The sequence below is a fragment of the Chanodichthys erythropterus genome, chromosome 5 (genome assembly GCF_024489055.1).
Source record: "Chanodichthys erythropterus isolate Z2021 chromosome 5, ASM2448905v1, whole genome shotgun sequence".
NCBI lineage: Eukaryota > Metazoa > Chordata > Actinopteri > Cypriniformes > Xenocyprididae > Chanodichthys > Chanodichthys erythropterus.
The window spans coordinates 10,823,859-10,847,500 of record NC_090225.1 but is presented as its reverse complement, the minus strand read 5'-3'; the positions used below and the strand labels follow the sequence as shown (position 1 = coordinate 10,847,500).

The window sequence follows — 23,642 nt, the reverse complement described above, 5'->3', positions numbered from 1 at the left end:
TATTTTTAGGTGCCGCTTTTCGGGCCATCGGGAGTGTTAATGTGTTCAGAGTTGTCATAATGCATTATAATGCCCACGTGGAGCGAGTTTTGTAAGTGCCAGAATAAAAAGCCTTGAATTCATTAGCGCTCTAGCTGCGCAAAACCACACAAAAGACAGACGGGCTAAACCCTGAGCCACTCAATGCGCATCAGCCCTTTTCACACGAGCCATTAGCGGAGCAAAGCACTCTGTGCTCTCATAATGGATCCTGTGTTTGTGTTGCTTCAAAATGCACCATGTGATTACAGGACAATGCTGAATTTGAGTGTGTGTCGGTTCACTGCACAGGATGGGTATCTGGTCGTGAGCATCACATTATGCAAAGAGCTTTTTGGAGCTGTGGCATAGTGGCCGGGAAAACCGGTTGCTGGTTCAGGCCATGACCATTACCATTGTCAACTCATGTCACCTTTATTTATATTGCGCTTTATACAATACAGATTGTCTCAAAGCAGTTTCACAGTAATAAATAGGAAAATAACAGAATCAATGATGCAAACTTGATCAAATATGAGACAAATTCAAAATCTGCTATAAAGCAGCTCTAAAAAGACATTAGTTTTGTTATTCAGCTCAAGTCAGTACAGTTGATTCAGTTCTGTTCAATAACAGTGTGTAATGTGTAAAGTTTATCAATTGTGAAATGAGTTCAATTCAGCTATAAAGCAGATCTACAGAAGACAATAATGTCATTATTCAGCACAATTAGGTTAGTGATAGTGTATGTGGAGTCAAATCGCTGATATTACTGAATATCAAGTGTCTTTTTAACCCCAACTGAGCAATCCAAAGTCGACAGCAGTGTTGGGGGTAACGCATTACAAGTAATGCAAGTTATGTAATCAGATTACTTTTTTCAAGTAAGTGCATCCTATTCTTCTGTGATTTAGAATGGCGGCACAGCTGAAAGGCTTAATTGTTTGAGCTGCACCCTCTACTGTACACGAGTGAATTTGCATTTCCTTCAGCCTGAGGCTTATTAGGGCCCGAGCACTGATGGTGTGAGGAGGACCCTATTAGAATTGCTCAGTCAATTCTTCTTCTTCTCCAAAATGAATCGCATTTTTGAGGGCCTAAACATTCTCGAAAACTCATGAAACTTTGCACACGTGTCAGAAGTGGTGAAAATTTACATCTGATATGGGTTTCAGAATTAGGTGTGGCAAAATGGCTCGATAGCGCCACCTACAAAATTTCAATTAAGCGCCCTTCGTGCTACGTTTCACGTACAGTTATGAAATTCGGTAGACAGATGTAACAACCCAATACCTACAAAAAAGCCCCGGTGCAAAGTTTGTAAACCCAACAGGAAGTGAGATATTTAGAATTTTCTCTACAAAATTTTGGCAGTTTTTGCCATTTCCACATGTTGTACTTTAACAAACTCCTCCTAGAGCTTTAATCAGATCAACATCATATTTGGTCAGTCTAATCTAAAGACCTTTGAGACGCTAAATTGTGAAGATCTAGAGTTTTCGCGGAAAGGCGTGTCCGTGGCGCCCTGACAAAGTTTGATGTTTCGCCATGAAACAGGAAGTTGTTGTAACTTGGGCATACAATGTCTGATCTGCCCCAAACTTCACATGTTTTATTAGAGTCCTGGCCTGAATACATCTCTATGGCAATATTCAGTTACAGTCATAGCGCCACCTGGGGGCAACAGGAAATAACATGTTTTACACTGTGATTAACCCCTCCTAGAGATTTAATCAGATCAATGTTATTTTTGGTCAGTCTAATCTAAAGGCCTTTGTGACGTTAAATTGTGAAGATCTAGAGTTTTCGCTGAAGGGCGTGTTTGTGGCGGCCTGACAAATTCTGATGTTTCGCCATGAAAGATAAAGCTATTGTAGCTGAGGCATACTATGTCTGATCTGCCCCAAACTTCACATGTTTTATTAGAGTCCTGGCCTGAGGACATCTTCATAACAATATTCAGTTACAGTCATATCGCCACCTGCAGGCAACAGGAAATGACATGTTTTACACTGTGATTAACTCCTCATAGAGATTTAACCAGATACACATCAAATGTTATCAGTCTAATCTTAAGACCTTAGCGATGATAAATATCAAAGATCTTGAGTTTTCGCTGAAGGGCGTGTCTGTGGCGGCCTGACAAAGTCTGATGTTTTGCCATGAACGATGAAGCTATTGTAGCTGAGGCTTACTATGTCTGATCTGCCCCAAACTTCACATGTGTGATAAGAGTCCTGGCCTAAAGACATCTATATGACAATATTCAGTTAGCCATAGCGCCACCTGCTGGCAACAGGAAATGGCATGCTTTACAATGTAATTCACTACCAGATTCACATTTCATTATGCCACAAAGTACCAAACATGCTAGAAACACGTTAAATCATGCAACACTTGGCTGAGTGCTAATTTATGTGATTAACGCCACTAAAGAAACAGGAAGTTGTTGTAACTCAGGCATACAATGTCCAATCTGCTCCAAACTTTACATGTTCGATAAAAGTCCTGGCCTGAAGACATCAACATAGCAAAATTCAGTTACGGTCAAAGTGCCATCTGTTGACAGCAGGAAGTGTGGCATTTCGAAATGACTTTGGCATAATTCTCCTGTATTCACTTGCTTACATTCATGTTGCCCACTGTTCGCTGTTTTCCTGAGGCCACCGGGTGGTGGTGAGCCCGGGTGCGAGGGCCCTTTCATTGCTGCTTGCAGCTTTAATTCTTTTTACTTTTGGTATGAAAGGGCCTTTACATTTGCTAAAAATAGAACTTTTGTGTTGCTATAAAAACAAACAAACAGTGCGGCCCAGATGAGAAAAAGTAACGCAAAAGTAGCATAACACACTACTTTCCATAAAAAGTAACTAAGTAACATTTTAGTTTTAGTTTTTTTATGGAGTAACACAATATTGTATTGCATTACTTTTAAAAGTAACTTTCCCCAACACTAGTCGACTCTGACAAAGACCCTAAATTCCATTAAGTGACAGGAATTGAAATTTTTTTTTGAGAGAATCCAGGCTGTCAAATGAATGAACGTGGTGTGGTTTATGAATACAGGCTGCATCACAAGTCAGATTGTGGAATGTATTGTATTGTATTGTATCAAGCGCTATATAAATATAGATGACTTAACTTGATTGATATTATTGAAACACAAGGCATAGAACCTAAAAATTATTCCAGGAGAACTAAGCATGCATAATATGTGTTTTGTGAATTGTAGTGCACTAAAAAAAATAAAATAAATGGTATAGCAATTTCCACTTAGAAATTTTGCAAAAAAATGCAAAGAAATGAAACACATCGAATTAAATGTGACATTTTTTTAATAGAAAGGCTCAAATTAGATGTTCTACTAATCTTTGTTTTATTCACAATTTATTACAATGTACAAGGTATTTACAAATCATTTTTACAGTAGCTGTTTCCATGTAAATGTAACTTGTGCACAAAATTGGAATATTGCATAAAACATTTGCTAATAAATCATGGATTCCATCCTGTGTGTTCAAAAATCGTCATTTCCTGGGAAACTAGCACAAGATATCAGAAAATAGCAATTGTTGGTTCTTTTTTTGTTCGTCATAAATTACTTGTCGAAAATGTAATAAACACTGTCATGTTATCGGATGTCTGGTGTTCGGGAACCCAATCATGTAAAACAGTTCGGAGAGGTATTTATACCAAATCATTTTGATGACAGACATTCGCCCAGGCACTTCAGAATGACCAAACCAACATTTGAGATGCTGTGCTATAAAATTGGTCCGCTGGTTATCCAATCACATTCTCTGTTGAGGCAAAGCCATAGCTAGTTTATAAAAGACTTGTATAACAGTGTCTGCTATACTAGCAAACTTTTTCCGATATCTCTTTAGTTTATTTTTATTGATCATATGCTGTTTTGTTATTCTGTGTAACAGGGTTACTTCAGTATGTCTTTTTCCATCTGGCAGACAGCATTTAGTTAAACGAGTTTGTCTCAGGTGAGCGGAGCATGTCATTGCTCAGCCTGTGATCAATTATGATAAACGATGACAACAGATACGTGATTTATACTGTTATTAAATAGTGCAGTCAATGAATCTGCACAGCCTGTACAATCAGAGACAAAGTATAAATATTGTGCATGTGACTTAAAGACAATATATACCCAGCATATGTACCACAGAGCATGCTGTGAACAAATTGGAGAGTTCTAAGGAAGGATTTATGGCCTGAGAAACCCCAGAATGCTGTGTTGCCGCTTAAATGAGTGATAGCTTCATTAAGAGCACGTATGAATCACCCTCTCCCCACACATCTAGTCTATCCTCACATCCTCAGTCCTTTTGTTTCTATCTTCCGTCAATATCGCTGCTGTAACGGGCTCGGCTAATGCGGCGTATTGCAGGATGGAGGCAGTTTAGAGCCCACCGCTGTGCTTCATCCCACGGCAGGTCTGATTTATGAGCCAGGTGGCTCTGCCTGTCTCTCTGGAGCTGAAGACAGGGGGTTGCTGTCTAACATCCTGTCTCTCTGTGGCAGAAGAGACAGACAGTATCTGCCTGGAACTAAACCGCATGGAGAGGCTAGCTGGGTGAATCTCACGAAACATGCCAAGAACAGTCTCATTCTAATTATTGTAATGGGGAATAAAAAAATAAAAAAATAAAATAAAAAACACAATTAGACATGATTTAAATTGTAAAGCATTTGTACATCATGTAAGTATTTGGTGCATACATATTGATTTAAATATACTATTACAAACTAATATTTTTAGTATTAATATTTTAATTTATTAAAATCTTTTACAATTACATTTTTTAAACATTTAATTATTAAAAAAAAAAATATATATATATATATTAAAAATACATTCTTGTAAATTTGTTTTCCCAATGAATTTGTGACAGCAATGAGGATTCAGTCAGGACAAAAAAATTGAAAAATTAAAACAATGAAAAACAAAACAAAACAAATAATGATCTTCAGTTTTTTCATGCGAAAAAAAAAAAAAAAAAAGGTTTTCAGATGATTTGACTGAATAATTTTGGTCATGAAATATCAGTACTGCATCCCACTTTTGCTAACTTTCGTTTGTCAATGAGAGAAAACATTTTATCCATGATGTTTTATCTTTATTTTCTATTCATTGATTTTTTTCTTCACACTCACATTTATCAGTAGCTATGTTTACATGGACACCTTTTGTTTCAATCGGAATGAATTCATTCCAATCTGAACGTAGTGTTTATATGAACGCTGAATAAAGTTATCGGGTTGATGTGCGCGTTTATGTTACAAGCTTAAATTCATAATAGATTTTTTGATGTGCGCGCACTGCACTGATATACAGTTTCCTGCTTCTTGCGCATACTTTTCTCCTAAATTGCTTCTTTTCTTTGTTTTAAAGTGCAGACTTGATACTTATCTATTTCCAAGTTCCAAGTCCAAGCACATGAACCATTGTGCCGTGCTGCTTATATTTATCAAGCAGTAAAAATGCCGTTCCGGCATGTCTGGATGAGAGTCCAAAACAAGGTCTTGTGCGATGTTGTTCTGCTCCACTTCAGAGACAATGAGTGGAAGAACAATTTTAAAATAACACGACAGTCATTTATGACACTTTATTCAATAACAACAGCTCATTCCACTCAACATACGTCATTACTTAGTACTATGTCTTTGCACATGCACATGCAGTTTGATCAAGTGTTTACATGTCCTCTTGACCGGTTTAGAAAAGGTTTAAACCACTCCTTAAAATCCGAATGATATTTTAATCGGATTTGGCCAATTAATTCCGATTTAAGTGGTTACATTTGTCTTTTTTATTCTGACTGTGCTACTAGTCCGATTACAATCAGATTATTAGGGTCCGTGTAAACGCAGCTACTGTTGTTGGGTGGCTGAAGCCCACAATGTTTTGGCTACAGACATTTGTTCTCTCACATGAGACGGATGGATATAGTTTGATTTTGTTGTATTGTGAAATTAAAAGAGTCTGGTGTAAACTTCATTATGGATATAGATTATTATGGAATAGAGGAGAGGAAATCACTTCTTTCTGTTATGTTTAAATAAACGCTTGTCACAAATTACTTTGAAATGCAACACTGATTATCACCTATCACATCAAGGGAATTTATAATGCTATATACAGTATTATTCATGAAACCTTTTGTAATGCATTTCACATCTTCACTTTGCTTCCTTTATTGTCTGTCTGTTTTTCTAGCTTGCTTTCCTCACCACATTTTTTAAATGTATAAATATCAGTACAAACAATCAGAGGAAAAAAAAAAGTCCAACAAAATATCATATGAGCTGTTTTATTCATTTCATTATGCATAATGATTGTGCATAATGTATGAGTTGAACCCGTGACCCTGGAGTTGCTATCGCCACTGCTCTACTGTATTTTCTGTCCTTCTCTATGAAGTTTTAAGAACCTCTTAGCAAAATTTGGGACATGCCTAAAACATTTTATTTCTAGAAATGAATGTTAAATAAACATCAAAACAAATATACAAAATTTACAAAACTAGAATGCAAAATGATTTTGTGCAATATCTGGCGTGCAGCCAAATACTATGTTTTTGTTGTTGACAATGAAAATGATTTAATAATTAAAATCTTTTTTTTTTTACTACAAACAATTGTGCCACCAGTTCTCTCTCACGCTGCTTGTTTCCTTTGTCTCAAATCCAAAGCTCAAACCACAGAACCTTGTGGGAATTTTAAATAGGTTTTATTGTGATCATTTTGGCAGTGTTGAATCAATGTGAACATGAGTCACTGAAATCAGATTTGACCCTTTCTGCTTCCTTAATACACAAACCTTGTCTTACTGTGTCTATTTTTGTGAGGAGACAAACAATGAAAAATGTTTGTCTTTGTTTAATCTTGTTTATTGTTTAATTTTTCATCACCATGTGATAACTTGCTCTGCCTCCAACATGACTTTCCTTTTTCAATTGACGTCACCTAGTCAATTTGAGACACCATTCACAACCCAATTCACTTCTGTAATCGGGAATACCTGTGAAACAGGACAGTTATTTTTTATTTTATCCATCCAGGAATTGGTTGGATCGTGAGAAATATGGATGATAATCGTTATGGGAAAGGTGCATGTTTGATGTCTGTTTCACAGGGTTCTCTATTGAAGATAACCTTCTGTACAACCTACGAGTTTGTAAATCAGTCTGAAGCTAATGCGTTTTTTAAATTATTTTGTCATTGAAATCAGTGAATTTAGGTTCATAGAGTTAATTACACGCTGATGCTTTGTCACACTCTCCACACTTTATTAGTTACAGTAATGCACTGTTGATGTGTGCCTGAGGTGCTGAGATGCTAATTTGCAGTCGCATCACTCCATATATGCAGAGTGTATAACCAGACCCTGGTAGACTGTAATTAGTCACTAGCTCTAGCACACTATATAGATTGATTCTGTGCAATTAGCTGAGACAATGTAGACCCCTTCTTATTGATTCGGGTAGTAGCTTGCAATCTGTCATCTGAACATCGTCGGCATGTGCGGTGGATTCATGCAAAGTGTCCTGAGTGCTTTGGTGTCATTTATGTGGGGCTTCATTTCCAGTAAAAATCTCATTTCAATTACACTTCGTTTCCTTAAATTGATTTTAATCCTGATAGTGAAGAAAAAATAATGCTATTTGAGAACGTTCAAAATGTTCAAAAAGTTCAAAACAGATGTGATTGATGAGAAATGACTGCAAAATTATAATTGTGCACAAAATATGCAGCAAAAAAAGTAGATATAAAATGAAAACAGAAACAAACACATGAATATTATTCTTTCTCTCTCAACCAGACCCTCCTGTTGTGGATCCAGTCCTGCTGGATGTCCGTTCTCAAACATCCGCGACAGTCAATCTCCGCTGTGTGGTTCTCAAGTCCAATCCAAACCGAATAGCCAGCGCTCGCTGGTACCGTAATGGGACGCCCATCCGAACCCCTCCAGTGGACCCTCAAAGTGTCCCTCAGCTACGCTTCAAACTAGACACCTCTAATAACGGCACTTATGAGTGCAGAGTGAGCAATGGAGTCGGTACCTCAACTTGCACCTTCATTGTGTCTGGTGAGTTGTGAAAAATGTATGTAAGTCTCTTTATGAGGGTTTCAGAACTGTTTACATGTGCTGTATCTTAAGGAAAAAAACATTAAACTAAAATATAGATGAGCATTATGGGGGAGAATTGATCATCATGCTTTGCTGTAGCCTTCTAGATATAGGAGAGTTATCAAACTTTGTCAAAAATTAGAAGTTATATTTTGTTTGTCTTCTTACTCCTGTGTGCTTGCAAAATGCAGTCTGGTTTATTTATTTTATCCCTGCTGTAAAAATCCAGATGATAGTAGTAAAGGCATAAACTTCTTAGACAAGTCTTACACGTTAGTAATCTAATTTATCTTTAACAAGTCAGTGACATAAAAAGGCAGATTGGTCTAATTTGAATTTTAAAAGTAAGACTGATTAGTTGGTCAGATTAGGTCTTAAGACACCCAACCAGTTTGGCCAAGTTGGTCAATTAACCCTAACCTGGTTAACTTAGATGGTTCACTAGGTCAGCTTGGACCCAACAGCTGCTAGCCTAGATGATCAACTACTTAGAAATGTGGAGTTTGATTTATGTCAGTAAATCAGATCTTTTAAATACTTTCAGGGAAAGTTTCAAAAAACCAATTCGGTGCTTGAAATCATCATTTGGTTTGTTAGGTTTTATTAATAAAGTTGTTTATTGTAATTTTGTCTCAATTCAGTTCAGTTTAGTTGTTGACTCAGTTCTTGCTAATTGACTCTGTAACTGCTCAGATTAATTCAGTCTGATTTATGAAAGAATCATGCCAGGTTCAAAGGTTTGAATCCCATGGAAAGCAAGAACCTTTTTCGAAATAAATATGTCTGCCAAATGCATGTGGAAATGTAAATGATTCACATCACTACAACTACCTAAAACATCTTGAGCAAAAAAAAGACCATAAATGACTAGCTTTGACCAACTAAACCATATAAAATGGTTATCATCAAGCTGGTTTAAACTGGATTTTTCATCTGGGATTAAATGATTGGTTCTGCTTGCTTTCCTGGGAAATGAATAGCATTGAAATAAAAATTTGCATATTTTATGTAAAAAACCCAAAAACATACAAACAAAAAACCCATCCGTCACTCACTCCTTACAGTTGAGTTGCCAGCTACTATGCTAGTTGATGATGTAGAAATCAGCCAAGAAAGGCCAGACGGGGATGTGGCACTATTCAGTACACTTCCAAAAGGCCCAGGTGTTTCTGTTCTCTCTGTGGGGGAAAAAAAATTGGCTGCTGTCTTGCAGACTCTCAAGGTTTTTTTCTTCTCAGTTGGGCCTTATCTTTAGCCTTGCCAAATATCTTGGTAGTATTAGGACATGTGTTGCAACATTTAGCATGCAGTTGTTATTCTAATTAATATGAAAGACATTTCTGCAAAAAAAAAATGTACCATGGTAAATTAAATGACAGGATTGTTCTGTTAGCTTCTTACACTGTTTAAAGGAGATCTCATATTAAAGGTGCCATAGAACATCTTTTTAAAATATGTAATATAAGTCTAAGGTGTCCCCTGATTGTGTCTGTGAAGTTTCAGCTCAAAATACCCCATAGATTTAAAAAAAAAATTTTTTTTTAACTGCCTATTTTGGGGCATCACTAAATATGAGCCGATTTAGGCTGCGGCCCCTTTAAATGCTCACGCTCCCCACCCACGGAGCTTGTGCTTGCCTTAAACAGTGCATAACCAAAGTTTACACAGCTAATATAACCGTCAAAATTGATCTTTACAAAGTGTTCGTCATGCATCATGTCTAATCGCGTAAGTATGGTATTTATTTGGATATTTACATTTGATTCTGAATGAGTTTGATAGTGTTCCGTGGATAAAGCTAACATTACACACTGTTGGAGAGATTTATAAAGAATGAAGTTGTGTTTATAAATTATACAGACTGCAAGTGTTTAAAAATGAAAATAACGACAGTCTTGTCTCCATGAATACAGTAAGAAACGATGTTAACTTTAACCACATTTAACAGTACATTAGCAACATGCTAACGAAACATTTAGAAAGACAATTTACAAATATCACTAAAAATATCATGATATCTCATGTCAGTTATTATTGCTCAATCTGCCATTTTTCGCTGTTGTCCTTGCTTGCTTACATAGTCTGATGATTCAGCTGTGCACATCCAGACGTCCTGCCCTTGTCTAATGCTTGAACATGGGCTGGCATATGCAAATATTGGGGGCATATATTAATGATCCCGACTGTTACGTAACAGTGTTATGTTGAGATTCGCCTGTTCATCGGAGGTCTTTTAAACAAATGAGATTTATATAAGAAGGAGGAAACAACGGTGTTTTAAACTCACTGTATGTCATTTCCATGTACTGAACTCTTGTTATTTAACTATGCCAATATAAATTCAATTTTTAATTCTAGGGCACCTTTAATTTATTATGGTTCTACACTAATAATAATTATTTCAGTGACTAAAGTATTTTGATTTAAATGACGTTACCATGATACTATTTTGTAAGGGACTTAGGAACGGGCGAAAGTGACATTTTACTATAACAAAACCTGACTTTAACACTGCTTACATGTGCATTGTTTCCTCACAAAAAGTACTGTGAACGTGTAATTTATTTGTCATCGGCAGCACCAGATATAATTGGACAAATAATGATTTTAAACAAGTTTAAATACTCCCCAGTATTGCGGTTCTGTTTAATGCCCATAGAGGCGCATGATTACAGTTCTGAAATGCATGTTCTTCAGTGATGCTCTAGTCTATATGAATGGTTCTCACCCTGTGGGTCGTGACCCAATAATGGGTTGCAGCTTTTTCTGCTATAAATAAATGCAATTAACCATGTATATTTTGAATGGCAAACAAAATCACCAAATTATATTCAATGTAAAAGCCATGTCATAAGGCAAAACCACTGATATTTCAATTGACAGTAAGATGGTAGTAACTTTAGTAACCTTTTAAAGTGTTTGACTAATTAGTGATGCTCTTTTTTGCTTTGATTGTTCTTTTAGCTCAGCCGTTCAATGCAGAGTTTTACTACGACACTCCAAACCCCATTCGCACCTTGAAGAACAATTATTCCTACATCTTACAGTGGACACAGAAAGAGCCCGGCGCTGTGGACAAAATCATCGGCTACTGGATCAATGTCCAGCAGGTAAAGCAAACACACAAACACACTAGCTTAATATTTACTGCTTCTTTCTTTCTCTGTGTTGACTCTGTGGGAGGTGGATGAGTAGAATAAGTGTGTTTGTAACAGGAGTCAGGGGAATAGTGTGCTCTATGTAGGGAGCAGACAGCGGATCGATCACTGCTTGTACTGCATTAAAGAGACTCTCAGAACCCCACTGGCCCAATACAAGAACACACAAGCAGCCTGATTGGGTCTGTATTTCATCTCTGCTGGAAAAAAACAGGTCATACACCCAATGGTGGTCAAGCTCTCAAAGAACATGTCAACTAGGTCCTCACCAGCTTGTAGTCTATGTGATAAACAACCAGCTTGGATTAAAATAAAGTGTTGTTAGAGGCCATTCTGAGGTTATGTTTCTGCTAACAGTGTCATTGATGAAGTAAATTGGCCTTTAGGGTTGACCTTGCAGGCCACTTTGGACGAAAATATTGATGTTAGCACAAATAAATTGTGAATTGAAGTTGCATATTTATAGCATGTGCAAACCTATTGTGTTTAGTTGCTTGAGTTCTCCTCAACAGAGCTGAATCTGTCCTCATTGTGTCCATCGGACTCAGCTTTGCCAGGTGGCATAGGATGCTCATGTATAGCTAATTTTATTTCACACCCATGCAGCAATAATTCACATGGTTCTTGCCTTTTGACCTTCATCTCTGAGTCAGCAGTGTGAGGCCACATGAACATTTGCTTTGTATTTCTGTGTATGTACATGGTTTAGTGGAGCATTGTCCAAAATACAGTGTCTGGATAATTTGCAAAAAAAAAAAAAAAGAAAATATGTCCCAGTTTACACTGTGAGGCTCGCTGACTGAAAAGGTAGTACTTTTTTGCTGCAGATGGAAAGCTGTTTCTTGCTCATTTATAGATACATTTATTCTAGATTTTGTGATTAGGAAGTTTTTCTCTCAGAGCAAGCAGCTAGTTAGCAACTAGCTTTGCTGGAAAAATGCACAAATGCATTTTCAACTATCTGATTTTTGCACACAACACAGACAAGTGCAGTCATTGTAAATGTTTTTGTCATTTACAATGTGCACTGACAATTTTTTTGACTTGTTTTAACTTGTTTATTCTTAACACTTTAAGAAAAAAAATATCTGAAAGTGCAATAAAACTAAATACATATACTCTTTTTAAAGATACATTCTCTGAAAACAAGCCATATTATCTTATTCAGCATTACTCCTCAAGTAAATTGATCTTGTTTTAAGCATTTTTAGATATTTTAACTGGAAAACAAGTCAAAGCAGTTATGCTGCCTTTAAGATACAGTACTTTCTTTTGGCCAAAAAGTTTCATCTCAAGTATCCTTCATGAAGAAGGCATTCCCAAGCTGAGCAGAAAATACACTGTGTGCAGAATTATAAGGCAAGTTGATTTTCTGATCATATTTTTTTTTTTCCCAAGCACATTTTACCAATTCCAATCCACATCAATCTTAATAACTACTATTAATATTGTTTTTAATCATTTATAAGTGATATATAATTGTTCATGAAGGCTGGAAATGAAAAATGCCTTATATTCAGGTTTGCAGAACAATTAGGCAGGTTTTCAGACAGGCAAAATGAGCCAAAAAAGAGATTTAACTCAGACTGAAAAGTCAAAAATTATTAAATACTCATGAGAAGGATGCAATACTAATGCAATACTAGAAATTGCAAAGTTAAAGCATGACCAAGGGACAGCAAAATGCTCATTGGGTCAGCGGGGTCATACAAAAACAAGGTGAAAAAGAAAAGCCACATGTTAACTGCAAAAGAATTAAGGTGAAGAATTAAGTGTGAAACCATCAGGAACCCTTTAGTCTCCAGCGCTACCATTTTCCAGAACTGCAACCTACCTGGAGTCTCCAGAAGTGCAAGGTCTCAGGATCTCAGAGACTTAGGTTAGATAAAGAATCTTAAAAAAATGACCTGCTCTTAATAAGAATCACAAGCTGAAGTGTTATAAAATACATGAAGACTGGGTTTTTATAGGCCTTATAGACAGACAGAGTGACTCCTGAAGGACCAGCACCACATCCTCTTGTACCACTGTTTGAAGAATTTATCTTCCAGAATCTGTCAGTAAGGTGTGGGAGTTCAGTTATCCTGAAATGTCCGTCTTGCAGAGATGGACGAAAAATGATCTTCCAAAACTTACTGCCAGATTCTGGAAGATAAATTCTTCAAACAGTGGTACAAAAGGAAATGATCAGAAAATCAACTTGCCTAATAATTCTGCACACAGTATATATCTATCATTCAATACTGAAATTAATTGGGTGGAGGGTGGGGGGTTAGGACCTACCACATCTGAGGGTTGTCCACCTCCTAAAAATATAATATAAAAACCACTCTGTGAATTGTAAATAATAGAATGATATATACTTAAATAATTGTGTAAGCAGTAAAACAATACAAACGCAAACAGGGCAAACAAAAAGAAAGAAAAAAAAAGCGTCTGAAGTTTAGAAACAATTTGAGTCCCCCTCTAGGCTTGTTGTGATAGTCAGGTGTTACCGGTGTTATTCACAATGTTCAGCCGTGCACCAATTACATCACTTGCCCACTGCCACCCACCATCATTTTAGTAATAAAAATCATTTAGTTCAGTTAGAGAACAGACATTACAATTTAAAACTGAATGTGCCTGCTCAATTCAGCGTGAGCCGAACGAGAGTGTATGCCGTGCCTCCAAGCTGTCTTATTTGCTTTGTTAATAAATGTTCTTTGTGAAATGTACAGTAAGAGAGTTTCTATTCATTTCTTATTTATTTGGTTCCACAGTGTTTGCTGATTTTCAGCTTTTTATTTAAACTTTGTGAAAGCTGTTTGTTATTTTATTAGGCCAAAAGCATGGTGTATGCTGCTTTTATTTGTTTTGCTAATAAAAGTTAGTATGTTTAGTATAAGTGAGTTTGTCATTGCACTGTTTTTGTGCAATGTTGTTGTGTTTTTCATCAAGAATAATAATGAACCCACCATTCAAGCTATTTTTACATTCATCCCTGAATTGCCGCTAATTCAAAAGCGAAAGTAAAATGCATGGCTGCACGGGCATTCATAAGCTTTTTAAAAGCAAGGTGGAAAAGAGGGAAAACCTCCAATGCCCCTGCTCCATGCTACACTAATAATAGTAGTAATGCTTTCGTCTATGTACACATACCCTTACAAGTGCAATTTTGGCTGTATTATTTGTGTCCCCTTCAAAAATTGCTCTTGAGAAATTTTATGTTTATTGTCCCCACAACTGTTGCTGATTAAATTTACGCCCATGCCTGTACTGAACTGTTAAGGGTGATGTAGCACCTGAGAAGAACCAGGTATGATTGAGCATTCTGTCCTTTTTAGGGTCACATCCTGTGACATCACGTCCTGTTTTTGGTTCATTTACATGTCTTAGGTCTGTGTTGCGTTCAAATTCCAGTCAAACCTCACCAGAGTTCGTTTGGAAGTGAAACGTTGGATCTTGGTCCAATTGTTTGGTGTGCACCAGGGTTCACACTGCCATCATCTCTCATTTTGAATAAATACACTACATCTTTGACGCTTTCACAGGGATTCCCTCCACCCCCTGTGTGTTCCGGTTGAAATCTGGTCACTCAGCGCAACAAACAAACACCCACTAAACATCTCGGGACGACCCAGGCAACGGCCGGGCGGGAGCGTGCATAGATGCTCCCTCGCCACAGAAACCGCTTCATCAGATTTTTGATTCCGACGTCCTAATCATCTATTCATAGAAACCTAGCCCAGAGGGGGGCGGCAGGAACGGAAGAGCGCCAATGAATTATGGAAGGAGGCAGGAATCAAAGCGAACGGGGAGGGGGAGATTAGCCACTTGTCTTTGTGTGCATGAATAGCTAATCTTCCCCTCTTTAAAACCTTACCTTAAGTAAGAGTCTACAGGGACCAATGAATTAACATCCTGACTGCAGAAAGCGTGCATTAACTTTTATGAGCATATGTGTGTGTGGTGGAGAGGGAGACAGATTATAGATGAGTTTCTCAGTAGACTCAGTTGAGTATATGTGCATATTTGATCATAGTAGAATAACAATGAATGTCTGTGTGTGAATAGTGAAAAATAGTTCACTCCGTGTGAGTGTGTGCATCTATACGGTCAAGACTGTGCGTTTGCACGTTCGTCTGTGTATGAATTTGTCCAAGGTGTGAATGTGCTGCACTTCTTTTCAGTGGTAATGTTGATAAATGTTTTATAGATGTTGCTCTGAGAATTGTAGACAAGAAAGGGAAAAGGGAGAGGGGGTAATGAGCTGAAGAAAGCAGTGCCATTGTTTCTCACAGAGAATGAGAACATTCAATTCAGAGGGTTTTAGTCTCTAACTTTAGCAACATCTCTCGGTACTCATCTAGTATTTGGACCATCACAAGATATATGCTTGAATAGAAAGTTAACAGTTTAACAAGCAAATGCAGATATATAGAGATATACAGTATGCAGTTTCATAGATCATAAGTAGTTTATTTGAGAGATAATACAGGTAAGATATTGAATGCAGAGAAGTTTGAAGGAACAGTGTACTGTAAATGAACTCTCTTTTAATTTACTTAACATTCTTTTTTATGATTTTATTTTTGAGCTTTTTGCCTTTATTCATATAAACATAATAAAAAACAATGATACAACCAATTATAATTAATAATAATTAATAACATAATACAGTTAGATTATTTAAATAATTTAATCTTTGATCTTTTTGCCTTCAGTCATATCAAAATACTTTAAAATTATAATTATTTTTTAAATAGTATTATTATTTCCACTTAGAAATAAATTATGGATAGTCACTAGAATGTTAATAAAGCTATAAATTTATGTCTTTATTAGAAAGATCATATTTTTCTATTTATAAAAAAATACTAGTTCTTGTATTTTGTCAATTTTTTTCTTTTCTCTTTTTTTCTTTCTTGCCTCCTCCTCTTACACCCCTCTTAAATGTACATTTGTACTCTCTCTCTTTCTTTCTTTACTTAAACATTTTTCTTTATCACTATCACACTGTCATATAACAGGTGCACAGCGCGATTTCATTTCCTCTGAACTCTCCAAAAGAAGAACGTTCACACGTCTCTGAAACGAGTGCTTTGTTTTCAGAGACCGCAGGAAACACCAAGCCTCATTTCTAAAGCCTTGCCGCTTGTTTACCAGTGCGGAAAACAGAGTCCCTGTAGAATAAACTTACGCTGACAGAGTAAGATGAGGAACTTTCATTACAGATTATTATTTTTCACAGTTTCTTTTCATCAAACTGATGTTAAAAAGCTAAACTCCGTATTCAGACATTGTTCTAAATTTGCTGACAAATGACAAACCCAGTTTCATCTTTTAAACACACTCTGTGCCATATGTTACACAGCCACCGGAGACTCAAACAGCTGTCCGCATCCAAACCCGTGCACCAGTGACAGACCTCAGATCAGTGTGGTGAACCTCCTCAGGAGAGAGAGAGCGAGAGAAAGAGTGCTTGAATGCATTAACACATCTTTATTGAGTCGTACCTGCAGGGGGAATCCTGCGGCCAGAGAAGCGCGGTTCACAGGGCTCTGCTCACACCTCGCACACCTGTGATATTACAAGAGGGTGAGATCTTACAGCTGTGTGTGTGTAGTACATAAAGCCCTATGAGATGTGATGTAACCCTTAAGGCTGCTCGATTCTGCTAGTTCTTCATCCTTTAATGAATCAGCCATATTTCTGAAGACAAGTGGTCAGACCCAGACTTAGACCCATCAAGGCCCACTAGACCAACACCAGCTGCTCTAACAACCATTTTAATGAACTGAGAACTGATTTTTTTTTTTTTTTTTTTTTTTGCAACATTCTGACTAAATAGATTTTCAGAGTCATGGATTTATTGTGAATTCTCAGTAATGGTGAAGATACTTTGCAGACTTATTGAGGTGCTTTTACAATTACAGTGTTCTGACATGGACACAAACTTGTTCATATTTTAACATGCAAAACAAGCTTTGTGCAAAAAGTTTGTAGCAAATTTGTATCAAGCATAATACTAATATGTTTAATTGTTTTGGTAGTTACAGCAAAGACTATAGAATAACACAAGATGCGTCACTCGTATTGTTTTGAATGGGAGAAAGTGCAACGCGCAATATTGCTGAATAAGTCCCACGTTCTAAATAAGAGCCAATCGCTGATTGGCAAAGTCATCGCGTTACTGCAGTGGCTGTTAGAAGCTCTGGTTCCTATAGAAACAATCAGATGCACGGTTCCTATAGAGATCTAGTCTGAAAAATAAAATGTTTCCCCATTCAAACAGATAGGAGCTGCACTTACATGTCCGATAGGCGTTTCAAAGATGGCCGGCAAGTGAAATGACTGGTCTTAAAGGGACTTTGGTTACAGTTTTTGGTCCATATTAAGAATTGAGTGTACAGTATGTGATTGTAACTTAAGCATGTGAACTAATTAATTTGTAATATTTCTATAAAAAAAAAAAAAAAAGTAAAACTATAAAACACCCACACAGTAAATTCACGCATATGGACCAGGCATTTTTGCTATGATATAACATGAAATGTGTATAGCCAGAATAGTTCATATCAAGATTTTATTTCACTTAATTGGTTCAACTGATGTATTTGACAAATACATGTTTTTTATATGTTCAGAAAACCAATTCCTTTCATTAGGTTATAAAATCAATTAAAATAATATTTTAATTAAATTTCTGGCATGACCTTCACCCAACTGTAAAAATTGCATATAATGTTCCCATACGAATATATGCACACACACACAGATATGCCTTTAGCTTTCATATGCATTTCAAATACCAAATGTTTGCTCTTCAGACAGATTTATCTATCACCCATGGCATCTTTAGAGGAAGATTACAGTTGATAGGAGAGATTTATATTTACCCAACATGCCACCACAGACTTGATGCGGGTCATTATGTGACAAACCAAATTATGCCTGACCTTTCACCCCATGACATGCAGTGACACTAAAGCTCGTGATGATCAGGCCTCTTTCAACATGATGTTTTATTAACACAGTTCAGGAGGAGCAGGTTTAGATAATTAACCTAATTAGCACAAGTGGAGAGCATTCAGTTAATCAACTCAACCAATGACAAGAGGTATAAATACAGCAGTCTTACCTCTGTTCGTTGACAGTTTATCAGCATCCCTCCTCCACCCCTTCTCCTCACTTCTACTTCTATTTTTACCACTACTGGGGGGAGTACTCTGGGTTCAGGCCAAAACTCTGAGATCAGAGCTCTCCCCCTGGACAGCTCGCCAAATACACATAACTTTTACTGACTTAATTATATGAAAATTAGAACTCGTGAAATAATGTTATTGTGGCACAGATATGTGTTTCTTATTTATAGTAGTCTGTAAGTTATGAGGGAAAATGTGTTTAAAAAAAAAAAAGTTGCAATAGCCCCTTTTCTCTTGTAATGGATGTGTGACTGATGTCGATGACAGGAAGTACATGTACAGAAGGCTGATGCATTATCTGAACAGAGAAAACAGAGAAGATCTGTGTGTATATGTTTGGTGCTATAAATATACTAATATTGTGAAATATAGCCCTAACTTACAAAGACATTTTAAATTAAAAATGCTAATTTAAAAAAATATATATTACAATAAAGTAACATGCATATTTTATGTTTTTTATTTGTTACTAGCTGTTATTCAGCTCTTAATATTAATGTTGATGTTGTTTTATATATTTAATTAGTGATCCAGTAGATAAGTTTCATCAAGTTGTCTTCAAGTTGATATCATTCTTTAAGTGTTGGAAACTCAAGTTCGTAACATACAGAGCCCTGCACATGACATGCTGGAAAAAATATGTATATTGTGGCCACAAACTACCAAATCGTTACCATGATTTACTAATACATCTGCACATTTTGTTAATTCGTTCCATCATTTTAGGTAAATCATGTGCACAATATAATAATGAGTTCCCTCGTTTTAATAAATCATGCGCACATTATATAATTATTGTTCCCTTCTTTTAGTTAAATCAAAATGAGGAAACGTATTTAGTACAACATGGCTACGATTTCTAAATTTGTGGCCAGGATATATACACTACAGCTCAAAAGTTTGGGATCGGTAAGATTTTTAATGTTTTTAAAAAAAGTTTCGTCTGCTCACCAAGGGTGCATTTACTTACAGTTTTTTACAGACGCTAGGACACATTTCTCAATACTTAGGTCACTTTTGCAAAACTCTTCACACAGTGAGCACAACAGAAGTCTATGCGGGCTAAACTGAGGATCAATTATTATTGTTTTGGCACAAAATGCATTCAATGACTACATCTCTCAAATTTCATGAATTCTTTTCTCACTCAGACACAACAACTGTCAAAACTCTTTGTACGTACCAATTTGCACATGCTTACATACTGTTTTCAAAACTGTTAAACTTGTGTTCAAAACAATAACATAATACAAAACTGAATAAGACAGCAATTTGCTACATTTCTACAGTAATATAGTTATGAAATATATTCTGAATCTAAAAAAATCAAATACTATCAAAAAAATTAGATGAAACTGAACACCTACACAAGCATTAGTCTTTCAAATTCATTACCATCAACTCAAAAGGGGAAACTTAGGAATAATTTTGTCCTGCAATGTAAACATGGACCATGTAACATAAACTGCAGTGAATAAGCAGTAGAGAGTGTCATTCTTGTTGTTTTGCTAAGACATTTTAAAAATGAAAACATTGTATATTGCTCACTGATGTTAGTGTTTTTAGGTCGATGTTTTATAAGTGACAAAGCGTGTTTGCTGGGTGAAAACCTTTGCTAGTGTTCTGGAAGAATGAGTTGATTTGAGACATGTATGAAGTGTTTTGGTAGATTTAGTGCATTTTGAATGTGAAATTAACTGCTGTGCCAAGATGAAAGTTGGTTAAGAGAACTGTGTGAAGAGTTCTGAAAAAGTGACCTAAGTATTGAGAAATGTGTCCTAGCGATTGTAAAAAACTGTAATTAAAAATAACAGTAAAAAAAAGTAATATTGTGAAATATTATTACAATTTAAAATGACTGTTTTCTATTTGAAAATATTTTAAAATGTATTTTATTCTTGTGTTGGCAAAGCTGAATTTTCAGCATCATTACTCCAGTCTTCAGTGTCACGTGATCCTCCAGAAAACATTCTAATATGTCAATTTGCTGCTCAAAAAACATTTATTGTTTACAATTGTACAAAACATTTGTGTACAATATTTTTTCTATTCTTTGATGAATAGAAAGTTCAAAAGAACAGTGTTTATCTGAAATCTAATCTTTTGTAACATTATAAATGTCTTTACTGTCTCTTTTGATTGATTTAATGCATCCTTGCTGAATAAAAGTATTAATTTCTTTAATTTCTTTTCAAAGAAATAAAAATAAAAATCCTTACTGACCCCAATCTTTTGAATGGTAGTGTAAAATGCTACAGAAGCTTTGTATTTTAGATAAATGCTGTTCTTTTGAACTTTCTGAAAAAAATCCTGAAAAAAAGTACGCAACTGTTTTCAACATTGATAATAATAACAAATATTTCTCGAGGAACTAATCATCATATTAGAATGATTTCTGAAGGATCATGTGACACTGAAGACTGGAGTAATGATGCTGAAAATTCAGCTTTGCCAAAAGGAGAATAAATTACTTTGTAAACTATATTTTCAAATAGAAAACAGTTATTTTAAATTGTAGTAATTTTTCCACAATATTACTGTTTTTACTGTATTTTTAATTAAATAAATAAAGCTTTGGTGAGCAGACAAAACTTATTTTAAAAACATAAAAAATCTTACCGATCCCAAACTTTTGAGCGGTAGTGTATATTTTTATATTTTTATATATTATCATCCACACTATTTACTTAAAACAAGGGAATGGATTAGTAAATTAGTAGGCCTATTTATATGCAGCACTCTGTACTTGACAGCGTCCAGACACCTTAAAGTCCCCATGAAAACAAAAAAGCTTTTTTTTTTTGGCTTTTAGTATGAATATGTTAGCCTTACTGTTATCTATAAGCTAGTGTGCTCCAAAACAATGACAAAATTCAAGTTTACAAGATATAAGCATTCAAAACTTACAGTCTCTCACTTTTGCCAATTTGGATCAATGGTTATGATGACATCACTCTGCACTTCAGCTTCTCATCAGATTTTCTGTCCAATGAAATGCTCTCTATTCTGAAATGTCCCACCCCCATGCACTATAAATAGACACAGTCTGCTCCGGTCTAGAGACACGATAGCACAGAGCTGATCATGTGCGCGAGTCAGCACAGACCAGAGAACATATCGGACCAATTTGAATTCTGCACAGAATGCTATATTTTAAAGCGAAATGGAGGAGATTAGGAGGAGAAACGGTTAGAGATTAGGAGGAAACTGTGGCTTTACCTAGCTCAACGGCTGTGGCCAAGCTGTGATAAAAACAAAACGCCAGTGGCTATTGTATAAAAGGGGAGGAGCTGTTCGATATGTCCCATCCTGTCTTCCTGTTTCAGTGGAAATTACGTCAACACATTGAATAGTGCTGCCCTTTTCAAGGCACTTCAGTGGGGCTTTAATCTTGTTCTTGTTCATGGTAAATATGGTAGGCATTTAATTTAAGTAAGTTGAGATAAAAAAAAAAACAAAAAAACAACTTTCATTAATTTTTCAGCAATTTTAATTTAGACATAACTAGAAGAAATGCTCTCTGAGTGTTAAGTTAGTAAATACAGTTAGTATTATTTATTTATTTTTTAATTTGTGTATTGATGCAAATATGATTGGAGGTTATTGTCTTATCAACAGGATAATCAGCCTCCTGTCAAGACATTTTGCCTGTATTTTTGCATTATATATTTTGTATTTTGCATTATATGTGATCTGATCTCATATTTCATAATGTGTATTTCCCTAATATTAATTATTCTCTCATCTTATTTATTTATTTATTTATTTATTTTCAGTAAGCACTTCCACTCTTCCCTCCTTGAAGAAAACTGTGTGTGTGTGTGTGTGTGTGTGTGTGTGTGTGTGGGAGTATGTAAGAAGTGTGTGGTAATTTAGATGAAGAGAGATACACAGAAAATCCGTGTTAACAGAGAAGAGCAGCCAAGCAGAGACAATTTATATGTGACTTTTACAAGGCGCACGTTTGCGTGTGTATGTGTGTGTGTTATATACGGCTGTTAAGTCTTGGCATGCATTGTACTAGCTCAAGTGGGTTTAGTGTTCAGCGTGGCGGCACACCACTCCATGTTGCCGTGGTGAATGGCCCAGTAACGGGTTTACGGTGGCACTTAATTAGACAGATAACAAATGTGTTTGACCTCACTAGCCAGGTTAACATCACAGCTATGCTTCTACTTCCTTCCTGGAAAAGGTGGAACAAAGGATGAAAGCTTCACACACACTTATTCATGTGTGTCGTGTTTGGAGGGAATGCCGGCGGGTTTACCTGCTGCCTGGGTCTCCATGCGGAGCTGAAGATAATTTCTCATTCCATTGTGCACTGTTTCCATGGGGTTACTGCCACGTTTCCCATAATTCCACATGGAAAAAGCCTGCACTGGCACGGTGCCGTCGGCCCTGTGATTACCACACATCCTCTGGGAGCGAGAGCTGACCTGGAACAGCTCACTGCACATTCATTTCATCTAATAAGATGCAGCTAATAGTTTTTGTTGCTCCAAATGGAACTGCATACAACTGTTTGTATGAATAGGAGTAATAGGAGTAATCATAACTCAATATGCTGACTATAGTAGTGAATCTAGCAGGATATCTATAACGATAACAATAAAAAAAATAGTTCTAAAAATCGTTCTAAATATAAAAGACTAGCAGAGTTCACACCAAAGCTATAACGATAACAGCACAGAGAAACAATATAGTTCTGTCATGACAACTCTCAGAGTATTTGGCATGGTAACGGGTATGATAATGTTGTATGTTTGGTCTTGGCGGAATAGATATGCTACGTTGCTACGCTGCTGCAGAGCAAGTATGGGACTTGCTACTGCCAATACATACACAACATGCTGCTGTGAGCAAGTAAGAGATGCTGCTGCTGTATAACATAGCATACATGAATTACCCGTAGCAGATCTATACAGGTGGAGCTGGGGAAGGTGGAGGGTTTCTGGAGCGCACTGCACTGCTAAGGCAATGCTAAAGAATTTTGAAGGTTGAGCATGCAAACTCATTGGCTACTGATACAACAGGAACCAATCAGCTGTGCCCCATAGATAACGATGTGATTACGAGCAGGTTGAGTAAACCTGCAATAGTAAATGCTTCTTTGCAAAGTGAATAAATATGTTTAAA

The 23,642-nt window shown here is 36.3% G+C and overlaps 1 protein-coding gene across 1 annotated transcript in view; it reads left to right on the top strand.

Moving 5' to 3' along the window:
* LOC137020599 (MAM domain-containing glycosylphosphatidylinositol anchor protein 1) overlaps window positions 1-23,642 on the top strand; it is a 221,049-nt gene that overhangs the window by 165,665 nt on the left and 31,742 nt on the right. The window contains exons 9-10 of the mRNA XM_067386365.1: window positions 7,853-8,119; window positions 11,126-11,271. Of these exons, the coding sequence (XP_067242466.1) occupies window positions 7,853-8,119; window positions 11,126-11,271 (413 nt within the window). The remainder of the gene's footprint in view (window positions 1-7,852; window positions 8,120-11,125; window positions 11,272-23,642) is intronic.